The 20,315-nt window shown below is 40.6% G+C and overlaps 1 protein-coding gene across 1 annotated transcript; it reads right to left on the reverse strand.

The window, feature by feature from the left end:
• Window positions 1-1,050: 1,050 nt before the first annotated feature.
• On the reverse strand, window positions 1,051-19,938 carry SAMHD1 (SAM and HD domain containing deoxynucleoside triphosphate triphosphohydrolase 1). Its single transcript, XM_035343929.1, has 12 exons — window positions 19,600-19,938; window positions 18,904-18,974; window positions 17,693-17,848; window positions 15,509-15,609; window positions 15,294-15,402; window positions 14,630-14,721; window positions 12,995-13,110; window positions 8,804-8,943; window positions 6,088-6,183; window positions 5,097-5,201; window positions 4,601-4,738; window positions 1,051-3,023 (listed from the first exon to the last, which is right to left on the reverse strand). Exons 1-12 carry the CDS (start codon window positions 19,763-19,765, stop codon window positions 2,901-2,903), a joined length of 1,413 nt encoding a protein of 470 aa, XP_035199820.1. The 5' UTR covers window positions 19,766-19,938; the 3' UTR covers window positions 1,051-2,900.
• Between the last annotated feature and the right edge of the window lie 377 nt (window positions 19,939-20,315).

A 20,315-nucleotide genomic window follows, 5' to 3' on the forward strand; every position in this document is an offset into this window, starting at 1 on the left:
CGTCTGCAAACTTGCTGAGGGTGCACTCGATCCCCTCGTCCAGATCATCAATGAAGATGTTAAAGAGGACTGGTCCCAGTACCAAGCCCTGGGGGACTCCACTAGTGACCGGCCTCCAACTGGATTTGACTCCATTCACCACAACTCTCTGGGCCCGGCCATCCAGCCAGCTCTTAACCCAACGAAGTGTACGCCAGTCCAAGCCATGAGCAGCCAGTGACCCTCTGCTGCTTCAGCCACTCCTCCCAGCTTCGTGTCATCTGCAAACCTGCTGAAGGTGCACTCTGTCCCCTCAGCCAGCTCCGTCATGAGGCAGTTGATCAGGACTGGACCCAGCATGGACCCTCTGGGTACTCTGCTCATTACCAGCCTCCAACCTGGCTTTGCTCCACTGATCACCCCCCCCTCCATCCCCATCTGTCCATGAAGCCCAAGCTTCCTAAGTCCAGGAAGATGATACTCACTGCTTTCTCCTCATCTACTGGACCGGACATTTCATCATTGAACCAAGCATGACTGCACTTCAGTGCATCTATGCTGACTGCTCCTGATGATTCTGTTCTTTATGTACCTGGGATTCTATGATTCTATGAACAGTTATAGCTATGGATTTGTTTTTTTCTCATTCATATATGTGTATGATGGTTACAGTTTGCATTGCTACAATCCTTTCATTTACACTTTTCTTTTTTCCCTTCATGATAGTTGGAGGAGTACCTAAAGACAACCTTGCCCCCTGTAAGGATGCCTGCCTGCTCTTCCCAGGCATAGGAACAGCATTTGGCTGCAGTTTCACTTCAAGGCACAAGGAGAGGTTGGGTTCACTACCTTGGGACAACATGTAAGAGCCACTCCAGCCCCATGGTCCCATTACAGCAGAACTGGCTCCACCACAGTCACTATTCACACTGTACTTAATTTCTTAATTCACATTTTCTCATCTCCAAGTCGGAAGATCTGCACTTCCACAAATCGGCATTTGTCCTTTAGAAGAATATCGGCCTGGTTTTAACTGTGCTGTTTTTAATGAAGTTCACACACTGAAATTCATTAAAAGAATATTAAAATCATTTCTTATACATTTATTTTAGTACAGAAAGGCTCAGATTAATGTGTTTGAGAAAACGAAATGCTCTGTCTCAGAACTTACTATCTGATAGACTTAAGTACAAGTTTTTGCTTAAATATGAGCAAAAAGCTTTTCCCAAATATAAAGTGCACCTTTTATAACAGCATCAAAACAAACCCAAGCAGCCATAATAAAATTACATTAGTCTGAACAATACTTGATTTCATGTGGATAATGGAGACAAATGCCTTCACTCTATGATGTTATTTCTTGAAGCATAATACATTTTTTAAAAGCTTTTAAGAAAGTCAAGACACCTCCTAATAGCTACCTGGTACACTGCAGATCTGAAATACTGTTAAAAATATGAACAGCAGAGGCTATGCTGCATCACCATTAAACACATGGGCACAGGTTCATAAGCAGCAGAGCGCAGAACAGCTTCTGATTATTTCAAAGCAAATCTGTAAAATAGGTGAACACTCATTCTTACCTCCTGCCTAATTGCTATCAGTTTCCATGATACAAAAAGACAAAGGAAACATTCAGATATGAAAAGTTATACAGTTTTCTTACACAGTGGCTTCCCACTGTGTTAGTTTCAAAAGCTTGGCTGTTAAAATTGAATGCTGAACTTGTATTTTCTCATTTCAGATATAAACATCCAAAGCTTGTTCCAATTTCTGAGCATTACAGAACCTTTGCTTTGTATTTTTAATGTTGAGGGTAGGCTTTTCAAGCTTTTAGGTTTTATTTAATGAAAGCAGCCTTCAAATAGAACATCTTAGACCTGAGTAAAAAACAAAAGGGAAAAAGTCTTCCTAGTTTGCTTTTCCAATAGGACATTTAGTAACATTCACATTAGTTTGCCCATAAGGAAAATTGTAAGAACTCTTACAGTTCTACATGGATGAGAAATATACACAGGAACAGCAATCACAGAGCCAGGAAATATAGGGAAGGGATACAATAACTAAAGGATTCCTGAAGAGCCTGTCTATCTAGTACAGTGAAATGCAGAAACAATGTGCACTTGTGGCTCTGCTCTAGCAGAGGTGCACCGTGCAGCATCATAATGAGACTCACTAACCATGTAAGAACTGTGTGCATGACCACATACATTGACAAACATTCAAGTAGCTCTGCTTTCCTGCAAGCACTCCAATAATGGAAGTTTTGAGCAGTTTTTGCAGTTCAGTGTAGCAGTAAAAATGTAATATTCAATGTATCAAAAATACACTATAAAAACAATAAAATGCTGCATGTCAGGGCAATGCATTGTTACTTCAATAAAAGCTGCACGGTCACTTTTACAGCAAGAGGCCTGCATCTTCATCAGCTTTTTCAATACCAGGAAAGTAATCTTTGGTTATTAAAAAGATTCTTCTCCCACCTCTTTTTATTTTTTTCAAAATGAAGTTTAAAGAGAGCTAGAAGTTTTTCTACTAGCTCAAGTAACATCACAATTACCTTAAGATCAGGACTAGAAGGAACAGTAACACATTTTCAGTACTTCTTGTAATTATGAAGTTTGTTTGTTTGTTTTGAAAAAAAATAATTTACTCTTGCTGCAACAGTGCCATTACATTCAAAAATAAATGAGAATTGAGTTTGCTCTGCTATAACAGATTATTTGTTAATTTTGTAGAAGTCCATTCTGAATATGCACTTAGTTTAAGTGTCTACATAAAAACATACTGTATTGTAAAATGCAGTGCTGCATTGTTCTATACATTTTTTACAGAGCATCAGATTGCATTTTAAAAGAGTTGCCACTCAGGGTCAACCATCTTCTGAAGAAAATGGTTGAATAGTGCAAAAAGGAGAAGTGTTACTTATTGAAAGAAAGCCTTTGCTTGCAACTCGGTTCTGAAGCTGTCTTGAATTCATCCCCACTTTTGTTATTCCAGCTTTGTTTCATTGGAGTTAGATGAGGGGCAATCACATCACCATCCTGTTATTAAAAGTCAGAAAACATTAATGACAATGCATTATTTTTTTCTTTCTATCCTAAACCAGAGGAAAGAGGCTCACTGTCTGGCATAGGAGAAAAATCAAATACAAGGTCCTAGAAGGACTGGAAATTAATGAGTATGGAAGACCGTGTGTTACAGAGATGGAAACTGCTGTAGTTAGTGGTAGGAACTGACAGGGGAAAGAAATCCCCCATATATTTGAGAAGCTGGCTTGTATTTTGGGCATTGGTATATAAATTGGAAATACTGTTATAAGCTTTTGCTCTGAATCCCTCGCAGTTTCTCATTTAAAACTCTTGCAGTCTACCAGGTGTAGGTGCTTGGACGTGTCCTTCACCTTCTTAAAGTATGTAACAGTACAGGAACTGGTAAGGTCTAGGCTGTGGTGCTCATACTTGTCAGACTGCCTATTTAGTGATCAGGCATTGCAAGCATTGGAAAGAACAAGCAGAAATAGACTGCTGGGACTATCTTGGCATGTTATATATGTCCTGCAGCATGCCAGGGCCTGTAAGATGGATAACTCTGAACCGGAAAAATACAGTTGCAGGATACAACCATACTCCATGAGCTACAAGTGGAATAAGCCTTTTACTTAATCTATTTGCAAAAAGCCCTTCAGAAATTAACTGCTCTCATAAGATAGACTGACTGAGAAAAACTTACTTGATACAACCATAACTGCTTGTTTACACTGATGTATAATACTGGAAGTATCAGAACATTGTAGTTTTATTAGACAAAGGCCACCACCTTCCTACCAGGGGGATGTAATAGGGATGCTGCATCACACATCACCGGTTTACAGCCACAGTTGTTACAGGTTTCCCCGTAACTTTTGGCAGGAGGATTGCAAAACAAAGCATACGAACTCAGGTTCTGCTTTAGGCTTTCATTTGAACTGCCATGGCAGCTCTTGCACTGTACCCAGTGCAAAACTTCAGATGAGCTGTAACATACAGCCCTTCTTGTCTCTCAGATGGAAACTTGTATGTCTGAGAATTGACAGAAAAAGGAAGCACAGAACAGTTAAGGCTTTCCAAGCACTCAGACTACAGATTAGTTGCCCAGAGAATAGAGGTTTGCAAACTTGTTTCCCGGGGATTTTGCACTCTGACTCAGAGCCAATGGACTGATCATGTATATCCTATGGGAGAGGTACATTTAACAGCTGGTGAACAGGAAACGGAGAGCCAAAGCAATCAGAAGAACCAATAAGACCACTCTAGATCTTTTGATCTCTCAGTGGCATTTTAAACATTTGTATGAGGAAACCTACATCAGTACACTAGTGAGTTGCTGCATGGATGTTAACTTTTGTTATAAAAATATGACTTTTCAAATCAGTTAAGTTAAATGAATGAAAATCCATCACTATTCCAGTGAAACCAGAGCATGCCCAGATGCAAGCCACAACAAAACCAGAAGCTAGGTTAGTGGGAAGCAGCAACGCCACAATGACAAGGCCAAAATCCCTGGATTTTTAATGAAACAGCAAGCTTACAGACAAAGGTAAAAAGCTCTAGAACAATAAAATAACATGCAAATTTGTTACCTGTGGTTTGGTGAAATCCCTCTTTATACACCACTGAACGAAATACTGTTTTGCAGCTGAAACAATATTTGGATCCAGATTTCTGCAATAAACCCGAATAACCTGTTCTGCAAATATCCTGGGTAAAAGCCTTGAAACCTTTGGAAAAAAGAACAAATAAGCTTCATTCTTTCTTTAAATTTAGAGTCCAGGGAAGTCAAATTTCTTCATCTAAATACAAATTCAAAGCAATAAAACCATCTCATCCACAGGCTTTATCTAAATGAATTATATTTCTGTAAGAACAAAAGAGTTAAACACTTCATATGTAATGGATGTCGGGACTCCAGATGACGGTAGTCATCTTGTGACACATACCCAACACCTGCAAAGACATAGATTCCACCACCTTTCCACAACTACTGCAAGAACTACCACGAAGGACAGTGATTGCTTCCATTGCAAGCTGTAAAGAAGATCACCTTCAGAAAGCCATATGAGGAAGATAAAAGACTACCTGTTCTTTACTGATGTTGACAGCCTTGGAAGGATCAGCCTTGCAATAGAAGAGAACATTATCAATGGGATTCTGATCTTTCATTCCATAATCCATATTGATAACCTTGCATGCAAAACAAATAAAATGACATTTGTTAATGCTTGTCATTGGTTTTCTTACAATAAATACAAGTAAATACATACTATAGTTCTGTAAATGGCAGTAATAAAAAAAAGAACAGTAATTAACAAATGATTATCTCATAAAACAATCTGGCATTTGCATTTTTAAATCTTTTATTCCATCACCTCTCAAGTCTGCAGCTGCCAGGTGGACCTTCGCATTTGCACCCACCAGCATTCTGAAACACCACAGTTTCAAATAGCAAAACCATGCTGCTCCCTCACCACACCGTGCCTTCCTGAGCCACACAACCTGCTCAGACAGCAACAGAGCTTACAGTTTTAAATATGAGGGTTAGCCAACATTATTTACATCTGCTTAGGACACTATAATTTGTGTGGTCAGCAGAGAAGGGCCCACTTCCCCATGATGTCAGTTTGTGGGACAATGAAAATAGTCAGCTACTTTAAAGCTACATAAGCTGCTGTCATTTTCCCCAGCCTGAAAGAAATCTTCAATGCATGACAGCTTTAGAAGTGATTTGTGATGTGCTTTGCAAAAAGCCATTCACTAACTCCTCTGAGAATTAACCGAGAAGAGGGTTTAAGTTATTTGACACTAGCAGACTGCTCAAACTTTGCCCTGTCACAGGCTCCCTCCTTACAATCCTGGTGGCTGGAGACTGCGCTGCGTGCACCTGGGAGCGACTGCCATGCCCCAGGCATAAAATGCCTTCAGGAGTCGCCCTGCCTGTCTTCCTCCCACTGGAGCCCATGATTCACTCGCCTTCATAAATAATAGCCAGTTGCTGGACTGCTGACTTTAACACCTGTATGTGATCAAGTAGTTTTTACTCTAAGCTCATTCCAAAAGAAGAGATAGTTACATCAACTACAAAGTCTTCAGCCTTTAGATCCACATTTGGAGGATTCTTTTCTGGCTTGGAATTAGCGATGTCATCTGCCAGGCCATCATATTCATCCTGGAAAAAAAGACAACAGCTCAGACTGTATTTTTGCATTATCAGGTCAAGACCTAGGCAACAAAGCACAACAGAACACGACATGAAACCAAAGCTTTAATTTCTTCATGCCTGACAAACTCTTCCTACAGTAATTTCTTCCTATAGATTTTCTAATCCGGTTGTCAGAAGCCATCTATACCTTAGAAAGCCATAAGTCTACTACTTTATTTATTTATTTATTTATTTATTTATTTTTAGAAACAAACAAAGGATCAGCTTATAAAATTACAAAGATCCAAAGAGTTTTATACCTGGCAACAGGAAGAAAGGACAGAGTCCAATCAGGATATTGAAGTTCTCATGAAAATAAGAAGTACCTTCAAGCAAATCTTTTACTAACACAGATGTGTTTTTCAATTAAGATCCCCAAAGGGGAATACTAAATATTTTTAATGTTTGTTTGTTTGTTTTAAATTAGATGTTGGAGGATCTCACCCTCTAATAAAGGTTTTATACCTGCAGTTAAAAAGAAAAATACATTGAAACATAAGTAAACAAAAGACAAAAAAGATCAGTAACATCACTGATCAGTTAAAAAAAAGAAAAAGAAAAAGAAAAAATAACAAACAAGATCCTAGACAAGCTTTGGAGGGGATTGCAACCCACCTCAAAAGCAGAAAAGTGGAAATCCACAAGAGTTTTATCTGGTTTTGGACCTTGAAGAACACTCCCTGCTGATAGTTCAGTTAAAGCTAAGTGTAGGAGTATGGTCTGGTAGAGAATAGTTGTTAATGGAAATGTGTAAGCTCTCTTTAAAAGGCTGTGGCTGGGCAGGAGAAAAAAGTTTGCCTGTTTACCTTTGCCCAGGGCTGCTACATCCTGGGTGAGATGTAAGATTTGATGAAGGAAGATTTCCTGGGAGCACCTGAGACTGAAAGGAGAAAAGCTGAGTGCAGCACAGAGCAGCCATGGGGCAGGTCCAGAAGGAAGGAATTCAACAAGCAGGTTTGTCCATTGCAAAGACAGGGAGAAGAGCAGTGAATTGCAAACACTGACAGACTGAAGCACGTGTGTGGCTTGCTGTGACTCAACCCAAGGAAAGGTTTAGAATGAGAGCAAGCCTAGAGGAAAGAATCACCAGGAGGTAACTGATGGGAGGCGGCTGGCAGGAGACAGACTCTCTATAAGCTTTTTTTCTTTCTATTCTGCATCATTTATAGATTTTTTTTTAAACATTGCCTATTCCAGTTCATACTAACTGGAAACTGAGCACTCTAGCTACTTGAGATTTTTCCCTTGCTGTGGCCAGCTTGGGGGTCATGAAACACAACACTGTGGTCTCTTAAGCAGCAGAACAGACAGCTCCATCTTGTCTGATCACTGCCCATCCTCAGTGCATCAGGGAAAGCAGAGCCTCTGACACTCCTGCAAGGGAAAGTCCTCCCCTGCCAAGCCCCCAGCTGATCATCAGAAACTGCAAAATGATGGCTGGATGTAATGGTAAGACTACCAGCAATATAGTCTCCCTTCCGAACAGCACACACACACACAAGATTCAATGTGTCAGGCTGGATTTTCCAAGCAAAAGTTTTTTTCCCACTGACCAAGCTTCTACAAGGTGCTGTTTGAAGGTAGAACTCATGCAATTTGTACTCTTGCCCATCTCCTTTTTGTTAGGCTATCCTAGACTCCAGAAACTTGACAATCAATATGCAACCACTTTGTGTTGTGCTGATGTGTGTCTTAGGATGTTTTCCTTCCTCTTCAGTATTTACTCTTGCTTTTTTTTTTCCCTGTATATACAGAATCTCTTAACACTACGTTTCTTAGACAAAGAACAGAAGCCAAGCCTCTCCTCAAGTGATAAGATGAACAGAGCAATAAGGTATTTCCTAGTATCTCCGTAGCCTTGTTCTTTAGAAAAGCTGAATTATTTTTATTAAAGTTTTACAGATACCGTCAGGCATTTCAGGAAATTTGGCATGGAAAATTTTGAGCACCAGGGCTGAAGTTTACAGGTCATTAACTTGTCAACACAGTATACCACTTTACAAGACCAGGTGAGCCATCAGAAGCAACATTATCTCTAATATAATATTATTGTGTAATAAGACAACAGTAGATAATCCAATGTCTGATGAGTGCTTTGAAAAGCAAACACTAGAAAAAAATATGAATGCCCATGTTAAGTGTAAAATCTAACACCAAGAAATTGCGAAAATATTATTCACATCGTTCTCAAAGCAAACAAGTTATGATTAAAAACAAAAATATCATCTAATGTTTCTCATTATTTTTAAAATTTAATGAACACAAGATGATAACAATAACTTTCTCAAATCACTGGACTGTAATAGCATTTTATGCAACAGGGTTTTTCTGAAAATATTCCTGCAATAATCAACTTCTGAGTTTATATCTCTTGCTATTCTTCTGTCTGTAGATAAAAACTCTTCCCAGTTTTCCATAATGTCTTCCAAATCTCAGCAACATAAAAAGTGTGGTGGAGATAGAACTTTTGACACTATTTTTTCTTAATAACAAGTTTAAAAAATAGGAAAGGGAAAAAAGAAAGTCAGCAACTTAGAGAATGGTTTTAGAAAGACAGAACTCAGAATCTTCCAGAAATTGATATTACCTTTGGAATTTCATTCACTTTTTCAGGTTGAGTCTCTCCTAGAAACTTGTATAATTCACGCCGTTCAATTTTACGCAAAATTTCTCGTGCCTCTTTCAGTTCTGGACGACTTGAGTGCAGAATTTCCAGGTAGATATTATCTGCCAAAGTTGTATTATTTCAGTTAACTATGTCAAAATCCAGTGTCACAGCAAAATGCACATACAAGGACAGTGGCTTAGCCAATAAGAAAAACTGCTGATTCAGGAAAAACGCTCACTTTCAGCGAATGTCTGAACATATCAGGTCTGACAACTGAGAATTCGCTTACAATATAATTTCGGATATCATTGGATTGGTAATAAGTTTTGACTAAAATCCTAGTTAAATTCTCACCCTTGCAACAAACAATTATTTCACTGGAGGTTGCTTCCTCTTTTTGTTTATCCAGCCTTGGTCAGCAGCACTAACTGGCTCAGGGGGGAAAGGTGCTTCATCTTATTAAAGAAGAAAGCACTTCTGTTAAATCTTCAGAACTTCTCAGACTTTGGACAGTGGTAATGAAAGTCCCCCTTCCTGTCTCCACATGACAGCGAAGTACACAGTGTCATTTCCACAATCCATGTAACTGGCAAGAGACAGGTTTCCAGGTTTGCTTGGATGTGCCGTCAGAGCAGAAGGGTTAATTGGGCTGTCCTGAAACCACTGGTGTCAGAATGCTGCTCACCGGTTACACAACCAACACAGCTGCACTCCGTGCATCTGTTTGCATTCCCCAGCCAGGAATGCCTGTGCAGCTGTGACATGCTGAAAGTATAGCTCTGCAACACCCTGCCTGGCACAAAAACTGATTTAAGGAGCTCACCACACACTGTGCAAGCAAGCTATGAACCATGATTACCAATCCTCTTTACCAAGGGTTATTTTTATGGACAACAAGGTTGATCAAAGTGTTGAACTTCCCCACACGGAACAACAGATTTGGTCTCTTCAGCTTGAGAGAACAGATAATCCATGGAAAGTGAGAAGCACGTGAACGCATATATTGTGCAAAGGCAGTAGCAGCAAGGAACTGCTTACATCTGTTACAAAATTTAGGATTTTTTTTTTTTGTAACAGATGATTTACAACAAATCATCTGTTACAAAAATTAGGGTTTGCTGTCAAATCAGAAACAAATTCAAAAACTAAAGGTGATTCTTCACCCATTGTGGAAGAAAGTTGGGGAACTTACTGCTGCAGAATCTCACTAGAGGTTTATCATTAGCAAAGATCCAGCTGGACAGTTTCACAGAAGCATTGCTCATCTTGGACTACTGCTATCAAGCCTACTGTCCTCCCAGAATCCCCCAGGTTGGAATCACTGGGTGCAGGGTGCAAGTGTCTTGGTTTAAGATGAGAACGTACTCATCCTTCTTTATCCACCGTTACATCTGATATTGACATACTCCTCTCATCCTTCTTGTTGCCAAGCTCTCCTTCTGGAACAGGATACCCTTGGCACTAATATTCACCTCCTTGCTGTTGCAGACGATAAGAGACAGAGGACAAACCTGGTCTCCTTGCCCTGAGTTGTGTTTCTCACCAGATACTGCTGCAGGTCATTGGACCCGGGTGCTAACTTCCCAGCATGGCTGATCTTACAGACCAGAGGCCCCCCAGGGAAGAGTTCTGCCTAAGCAGAACTTAAGGTCTTAGCTCTTGACTTTCTGCCTGGTTTTCCACATCCCAACACTTTAAGTCATTCTCTCTCATAGTAACTGCCATTCAAAGGCAGACACTTGTTTTCCCCAGCACAGAAGAGGCATTGTGTTGTAGAGGTCAGGCAGGTTCTCATCCCAGCATTCTGCACAGCCCCTTCACCTGCTCAACATGGCCATTCAGGCTGGATGCGGCTGGGGTGGGCAAAAGGTTATATTGGGTTTATGTGGCAAGGTTTTGGCAGCAGGGGTGGCCTCTGTGAGAAGAATACAGAAGCTGCTCTGTGTTAGATAAGGCTCAGTTTCAGCCGGCTCCAAAGGGACTCACCACTGCCCAGAGTTCAGCCAATAAGCGATGTTGTTTGTGCCTTTGTGAGAGCAAATTTAAGAAAGGGAAAAAAAAAAAAAAAAAAAAATGCTGCACAACAGCAACTGGGAGAGAGAAGAGTGAGAAACAGCCTTGAAGGCACCAAGGTCAGTGCAGCAGGAGGACAGGAGGTGCTCCAGGTACACAGCAGCAGTTCCTCTGCAGCTTGTGGAAAGGCCTCTGGTGGAGCAGGCTGTCCTCCTGCAGCCCATGGGTGCTACATGGAGCAGATCTCCACGCTGCAGCCTGTGGAGGAGCCCCCAGTGGAGCAGGTGGACCTGCCCTGAAGGAGGCTGTGGCCTGTGAAGAACCCCTGCCAGAGCAGACTCTGGGACAGAGCTGCAGCCTGTGGAAAGGAGCCCACGTAGGAGCAGGAGGCCTAAGGGATGCTGCTGCCCGTAGGGGACCCAGATTGGAGCAGTGTGCTCCTGATGGATGGACCCCATGGTACGGAGCCCTCTTCTTCTTGAAGAGCTGCTGTCTGTGGGAAGCCCAGGCAGGATCAGTTCAGAAGGACTGTATCCCATGGGAGGGACCCTACATAGGAGCAGAGCAAGGGAGTGACTCTGCAGGAGCAGCGGAGGCAAAGCGCTATAGACTGACCCTCCATTTCCCTGTTCACCTGTGCTGTTCAGGGTGAGGAGGTAAAAGAGGATGGATGGGGGGAAGGTGGTTTTAGTTTGTTTTCTTTGTCTATCATTTCTCTAGCTTTTTAATAATAGGTAATAAATTTCTCTAATCTCCCTACATTGAGTCTGTTTTGCCCATGATAATTGTTGAGTGATCTCCCTGTCCTTATCTCAGCCCCGAGCCCTTTTTGTTCTATTTTCTTCCCCTTTCCTTTTGAGTAGGGAGAGTGAGAGAGTGGTTGTGGTAGAGCTCGGCTGCCCAGCTGAGTAAAACCACCACAAGGATCATCAACACAAGACTCTTAGCATGACACAGATTATGGCACACAGGAACATCTGTAACTGTGCCCTTGGCCTCTGTCACCTTGTCCGTGGAGCAAAAACAGAAATTCCTGAGCCTCTCTTCTGACCAGCAAAGGCTTGATGACGGAAACTCAAGAAAGTAGCTCTAGGAATCCTTGTGAGCTGTAGCTCCCAGATGGAGCAAGATCTGACAGTCCTTGGGAGCAGCTTTCTGCAGGGTCTGTAGGATCCTCTGCCCTGCCACAAAACCCCCAGTGCAGCAGGGTTCACAGTGTCCACTCTGGCCTCCGTTCCAAATGCTACACAAAACCAGTAGTGGGATACCATGGCACTGAACACCAACCAGAGGAACGCTGGCGTGCCTTGTGGTGAAGACCAGGAGGGGCAGACAAATCCATCACACAGCACTGGTGGGAAGACGGTGAACTACATGATAGAGAACACTGAATTTAGTAATTTCTCTAAGTATTTCTTCCTCACAGCACTGACCCAGACAGACCTTGGAGAACCACCTGCCAGCAGCCAGACTATTTTTTCAGGAAATCCTCACAAGCTTTAACTCACTTGCATCACTACATAATCACACTGGAATTTCCCCACATCTCTAAGTAGCCTGCTGCTCCTTGTATTCACCCCACAAGCTCTTGACTAAGCAAGCAGAAACTTTCAGCAATAAAATAATTTGTTCACATATTCCATTTTCTTCAGATGCATTTACAATCAGGGTTACAGTGCCTCAAACAAATTAAGTCAGATCCCATCAGAGCCCTTTGAAATCTGTCTCAGGGTTAGTTTCCCACAATGAAACAAGTACAGTACTCATCTACCTGATGGAGTTAGATGTATTATCACTCTGAACTGACCAACATCCCACTTGTAACAAGTACAACAAACCTAGGGCACAGGCATAACTGCCTGACAGCACTGCTCACAATAACCTAGATTTGAATGCATGCACAATATCAGAAGTTGGTGCACCTCTCACCACAAACATAAAGGTAGTTTAAGCTAGAAGGTTTTCTCTCTCAGATAGATGTGAGAGCACAGAGAGTTTCAGGTCTGACCTACCACCTGTGCACAAAAGCAGTACTTGAAGAATCCTCATCATGGGCAAGGACCCACTGTGCCAACAGTTGTACAAACTAGAAAAAATAGTCCTATTCTAACAGACACTCGTGTTCTGTCACTTTAAAAAAATTTTGAGAATGCTTACCAGTTAGCTTAGTGTAGGCTTCCATGTCTTCCATTGCTGTAGAAATCCGGTACAATTTTCCTTTAGAGCCTTCTATTTCAAAAAAACGGTCTGCTTTTTGAAAGGCTTCTGTAATCCTAGCTTGAGGCAAAAGTAAGACTTCAGTATAATCTTTAAACACTTTATTGCTTAAGAGTCAAAACAAAAAAATGCTTTGGCACACTATAAATAGGAGACTAATTAAACCGCATCCCAATCACGCAGCAGAGCCTGACCTCATTGCAGTATATCCTATTTCCATGCTGTCATTGCACATTTCAGAAGAGTCTTTCCATTTACTGAAAATAGATTCAGAACAGACCTTAACTTTATTTCAAGAAATGTGAAAGTCCACTATGCTTCGGACTATGAGCTTGATAATGCTCAGATGGCTGCATAACCCTGCAAGACAGTGACAGTCAGTCAGCTGCAGTGAGGCTACCTCATAGATGACCACATCCTTTTTACAGACCTATTGCTCCAGAAGTTAATAGAGTGAACACAAAGCTTTGGAAAGGTAAAACCCATGTATGTGCAGTATTTTTTCAGTTGGGAAAACCTAATGCTCTACAGGTCACGTTTTTCAAAAGCTCTCAGTACCACTTGCTGTCATTTCTAGGTTGTATGCTCACTTGGATAGGCTGCTATAATTACAGTAAGCCAAGAACTACATTTCTTGGCTGTTTTGTTTTACTTCTTACACATAGGTCCTACCAAATCTTAGGATTTTTAGCCAGAGTGTAACTCACTGCTCTAGAGAACCACTGCACAATGAGCAGCAGATTGTGAAATGAAACCATTCACAAGTAATTTTTGTATTGTATAACCCTCTACATTGCTTTTTCCAAACTCAGCAGATGCTTACTCAGCAGCCAAGACCATTACTTGGGGATACCAATATTTCTTCTGCTTTTGAAGAAGAAATAAAAAGAAGAATGTTATCTGGAAACTTCTATAGATATCAAGAGAAGTACAAATGCTGGTAGGCAACCAAATTGATCCTGAACAATTCCTGCTGTGGCATTACACGAAGACAGGTAAGCTTGCTCCTTATTTTAGTCTGCTAGTAATCTTAACATTAACCAGTCAGTTTGAGACAAGGACTCTACAACATGTAGATAAAGATTCAAAATCTGCTGTAGCAGAACTACAACTCGGTCCAGTGCTTCTTCAGGGCATTATAATCTGCCTCTAGTCGAATTTCCTGTGGAAGGATAATGCTGTCTGGCTAACCCTACCTCCCGTTCCTTTTGATGTTGTTGTTTTAGCCTTTCTGTTGTTGCTGCTTTTTTATTTTTTTAATTATTTACAGACTTCTTGACACTCTAAGCACTCTGTAAGTATACAGTATAAAGTCTACCCAGAGGCTTTTCTTCTCTAGGGGCTAAATAACCCCAGCTCTCTCAGCCTGTCTTCCTAGGAGATGTGCTCCAGCCCTCTGATCATCCTTGTGGTCCTCCTCTGGACCTACTCTAACAGATCCAGATTTTGGTCATACAGCCCAATGACTTTCATTGTATGTCACAGTTTATGGATTAGTTGAAGATTCCAAACGGATATACAGTTTCAAAAAATTAAAATAAATGATGTGCAAGAAAAAGTATGCATAATACTTGCATTATTTCAATGATATTGCCAATCTTATGCTGGTATGCTCGTCGATGCAGGCAATTCCGTGTGTGGAACATATCATACAAATTTCCAACTTCCTGCATCAAAAAAAAAAAAAAAAGAATCTTTGACTTTTCACATTGTCTCAATTGCAAAACCAGAACAATGAATGGAATCAAACAAATTGATGCCTTTCATTTGCCGCAGAGCAGAATACTTATTTTTCACAATTTATAAATGTTGAAATAGACTCAAGCCATGGAAGAGTAGAGACTTGACAGTGACCCCAGACAACCCAGACAGAGAAGACCACTTCTAGCTCCTTCAAAAGCCCCACATTCACATCTTGTTCATAAGAGCAGAGCAGGACCACGCCCAATTGGTGATTATCTACTCACCCTCAGAAGGGCTTGCCATGTGCCCTTCGAGAGGCTAGCCTCATCCCTCCCCTCCTGAGACCAGTAAATTCTGCCAGCAGCACCCAGAGCAGCAACTACTTCATCCCCTTGGGCTGCAGAGCATCCATCTGGCAGCCCCCTTCAATGCAGCACGTGGCTGCACCACCCTGCCCAAGGCTGGCTTTAATGTGCCTTAGTTGTCTGCAACCTGCTCATACACCTTGCACGTATTTTGCTACTGAGTGCTGCCTCTGCTCACGCACACTACTTACCTTGTCACGGGCACAGATATGCTTCTGGTTTTCTACTTCACAGACCCGAGTGAATTTAATTAACCGCCTATAATCAAAATTATTCTGGATTCCTAGATGATGGCAATCCCTAAAAACATTCCACAGAAAATGCTTAACAATGAGCTCATACTTGTAAATATTGCAACATTGTTTTAGTAGGAATTCAATAAAAACAGAAACTGTAAGATTTGTACCTTGCAAAATAATCCCATTTGTCAACATCAATGCCATTTTTTTTGTTAGCTACTATCTCATACAGGAAACTCTTCTCCTTTTGCCGACCACGGTAGGGCCACTAATAACACAGGAAAAAATAAGAAAAATCAGAAATAAGAAATTAAATGGTGCGAGCAACGTCAGAATAACTTTTATAAACTGTGCCAATACATTTTTTCTTGCCTATGGTAAACATCCAACCCCAAACTAATGAAGAACAAAGACAATAAAAGAGCTTTCAAAAGCTATGCTGGGCATTAGAAATCCGGAACAAGGGCGTAAGCAGATGATTTCCCAGAATATCCGGAAGAACAATAGTCACGTACACTACAAGTACTTAATTTTCCATTCTACGAAATGGAAACAGAGCTCTGAAATGCAAAAAGCAACATGTAACAATAGAGGGGAAGAGGTTGGAATTACTTAACCTTCAGGAGAATTAATTAAACCCACAGACATCACTCTCTTGCAGTCTTCTGCAATTTCTGCAATCAGCTATACAACTTTATAGAACATACTTTTAAAACACTTATTTAGATTAAAAGAAAATAATTGTTCAAACTGCCAGCTACTTAAACTCCTAGCCCACAAATAAGGAATGATTCAGCCATGAGGCAAACGGGAAATTAACACCAAAATAATAAAATACAAATTGCACGTAAATATTTCCATGAACATTTAATGATTTTCTAGTTAAATAAAGATTGCCATAAACTGGCCTTGAAATTTGGGAGAGGGGAAGGGGGGGGGATTATCTAAGATACATATAAACAGATAAACGGTTTTAATTTTAACTGCATTGCAGATATATTAAAATTGATGTGAATAAGAATGGAAATGTGTAAACAGTGGGAGGAGAGCACTTCAGGCATAAAAATATTTTGTACTTTTCACAAAATGCTCTGTTACAGGGACAATGATCACAAGTGCAGCTCCCAACTGTAAAATTGAGAAATGCATTGTTTTTGTCAGGAACAGATGGCCTACTGCAAGGTGACATCATCACAATGCAGGTACTCATCAACAGAAGAGCCTGTACTCTGCTAAGACCACAAGAACCCAAATGACCTCCAGCAGAAAACTGCTACTTAACACCAGGAGGATGTCCAGATTGGTACATATCACATTTGACATTCCTTTTCCTGTTATTCTGCTGGAAAGCAGGCATAAAGTCCAAATAAGAAAAAATAGACAATTAGCAAGAACTTGGCCCAAGATCAATGGTAGCAGCAGTCAGCAAGTTTTGTGTTTGGATGACTGCAAATGGGTAAAATCAACTTGCATGGCTGTCCATATTGCCTTCCTGTTAGATCTCGGACTGAGTTTTTTTATGCCAAGTTCCCTATGCTTTGTCATCAGAGCACTCCAGTACACATGGTAGCACTACGTACTAATACAAGAGAAAACAACAGGTAAGTGCTAATGTTTATGGGTAATGCTTGGGACAATATGCAAATTTTTATTAGGACCAGATTGTCATGATAGATCTCCCACTGGTGGGCTCTTAATTATTGTAGCAACTGAATGGATATTCTTGAAGAGATGACAAGAGCTGTAAAATGAAGAGTGATGACTTGATTCTTTTATAGAGTTACAAAGATGATTAATGATGATCTCTTCTTCCTTGTCTCGAGGCAAGCCATTTCTTCAAGTCTTATCCCTGCCTCTGTATGTGTTACTGCAATAAATCCAAACATTTTGCTACTGTCATCAAAGATAATGAGGCTCTCTCTCTGGCACTCACCATATAATTGGGCTGTGCTTTGCATCACTCACTGCCTCATCTCTGCCAGTTCTCAGTTCTGTTATCCATTTTTTGAATGTTAACCCAAATGGTGTTTTCTTTGTATGGCCACTTAAAAACATGACCTCATCACCAGCACCTTCAATGTATTCAGTAAATGCATTTCCTCTAATCTGAAGACTTTGAGGCAAGACCTTTACAGGAAGATGTGAGCATGTAACATAGCAAAACTACCACCTAAGGAAAAAAAATAAAATAGCACTCTTCTCTAGAATCCCTCCTGCAAGGATTCTCAGAATGTACTGGGTCTTCACAAAAATATAGAAAATAAATTGTAAGAAAAGCAAAAATTATCTACTCTCTTAGTAAAATGTAAGACATTTGTTGGAATAACCACAGTAGAAATACAGTGACTCACCGATTTCTCACAAATGTTTTCATCCATAGGCCCTCCTATTTGTTCCTTGATGAAGGTCATATCTTCTTCCAGGACAAGACCATATGACTTCATGACTTCTTCTAGTCTATTGGATGTGATTAAGTGCTCAAACATTTCAACAGAAGCAGTTTCGTGCTGTGAAAAATACCTGAACGTTACATTACAAAGTTCATGCACCTTTCCTGTGGTGACAGAGCTTTCTCCTAAGCCTGGAAGGACACCTGAGCATGGGAATGTAAAAGTGCAGCACTTGGGTCCTTTTTTGTTCATTTTGTATCTACACAACAGGAAAACACCCTGTCTACAGGGTCCAGAAACAAGCTCCTCCACTGAGAACACATAATTATACATTTTTAACACACAGCAGTGACTGTTACAATGTAAAAACCAAAAACTAACAACAACAAAAAAAAACACTAACGAAGTCTGCTGTGCAGTAAATTAACAAGTTTACTCAGCTGATTTTCCTAGTACTTAATAGCTGACAAAAACCTGAAAAGGCTGTGTTACATTTTATTAAGAGAAAACAACCCTTGAAACTGTTCAAAGTTTCAGAAAGTTTAAATTCTAAATACTGCATAAAACACCCTGGCTTTGAACCAACATCTTAAACTGAAAAGGGACCTCCCAGTTGTTTCACATCTTTAAAATACATGCTGGAGAAAGCTAGCACTACATGTTTTAAGGTATGACGCAGGCTTAAAATGATCAGAGAAGCCCTAATGAGTTCTGCCTCTTTACTACCTCACCACAGGGAATGACAAGACCCAGACATTTCTTTTTCCACAGTGCCACCCAGTGAGAGGTGGTGGAGGACATGTTTGCACAAACACATCTCAAGACATTCATTACACAGAAGTTCAAGAGCATTTTCCTCTTTCAGGGATGAGATACTGGTGACAAATGGCACCAGCCCCCCCTTACCTATCACACCTCTATTTCACTAGTAAGGCGGTATCTGTTCACAGTCACACTAACAGTGCAGATACTCCCCAAACAAACAAAGAACAAGAAAATCATTATAAGACCATGAAACAATTTTCTGTTTTTCAGTTATACCATTAAAACAATGCAATAAGAAAATATTATGGTCACTATATGCTCACAAACATTGGCAATCTTTAAAGATGAATTATCTTCCCTTTAAGAATGTGAGTTTTCTCTTTTTACTTTAGTATTGAAATGCCTACCTTCCACTTCAAACCTTCACGAGCAAGTGGAATAAATCTTCCATCAAACATGTGTGAAAATGGTCCGTGACCTTAGATATAAAGATTATTCAGGTTTAATCTGAGACACGGTTGTCAATAAAAGTATCTTGAGCAAGCTGAGGATCTGCATTCCCTTGTATTTCATTTGATCTTGACATCATCTATGAAGAAGATTCAACTACAGCAAGTACACCTCACTAACACATCATCTTAAGTACTACTGCACTTAACAATAGATGGTTCCATTACTGACACCACAGGGAAGTATTGCAGTAACACTATGTTAATTGCTCTGTACTAGCTCTGAAGAAAATAAACACCATTATAAATGAATAACAAATTTTGAAAGAGCCACTAATTTTCTCTCTGAGATGTTACTGGAGGTTTTGAGAGACTTGAGGACATCATGGAAGGAAGCACTTGACCACTGACGAAGAACGGTAAAACACCGTATGAAAACAACACAAAAAACTGGCTGAGTGGCTACATATTCACCAACTGGATCTGCCTCTACAGAGGTACTCTGAACCAAACAGGAACAGATTAATCCTGTCTTGGAAGATGGTCATGAACTGAGGAGCCTGAAACAGCTCTCATGTTCTGTTCTCACAGCCAACTCTTCCTTCATGTTAGCTTTCAAAGAGAAACAAGCCAGCTCAACTGTTGCTCGCTCACCCAAATCATGACAAAGACCCGCAATTTCTACACAGAGGATGTCTCGTTGGGTTATATCCAATTCTGGTTGTCTCTCCTTCAGTGCACGAACCAGGCATCCTGCTAGATACCCCACCCTGTTGCAGGACAAAAATAAATAAATAAATGGAAGTGAATATAATAGCATTTTAGCTTGAACAGGAAAAGAGCAGTTCACCTGTTCTATTTTGCTACTTTAAGACACAGATTTGTCTGAAACATAGCATACAACACGTAATGAAAACCTGACCTACAAGATGATCAGAGAAACATTTTTTTTCCTGTAGTAGCTTTAGCCATCAGTAATGAATCTGAATGCAAAAAAAAGAGGTAACGTCCAGAACATGGAAGTATCTTAACATGATACTCTGACAGCTCTAAGCAGATCCTGCATTTTCTTCTTTCCCATAAATGCATGGGTTAAAATCAGCCTTCCATTTTGCTTCCAGTTTAAACTCTCTCAGCATTCTCCCCTTAATTAAAGCAAAGCTTCAGGTATTTCCAACCTTGCAGACATTTGCTTTCCTGTAGTCATTATGGACTCAAAACCCTGCGGGAAAACAGACTCCCCTAGCAGAATGACCTAGTTTAATCAGAATCACAGAATTGTAGGGGTTGGAAGGGAACTCGGGAGATCATCAAGTCCAACCCCCCTGCCAAAGGAGGTTCCCTAGAGCAGGCTGCCCAGGTAGGCATCC

The sequence above is a fragment of the Oxyura jamaicensis genome, chromosome 20, assembly GCF_011077185.1.
Source record: "Oxyura jamaicensis isolate SHBP4307 breed ruddy duck chromosome 20, BPBGC_Ojam_1.0, whole genome shotgun sequence".
Lineage (NCBI taxonomy): Eukaryota > Metazoa > Chordata > Aves > Anseriformes > Anatidae > Oxyura > Oxyura jamaicensis.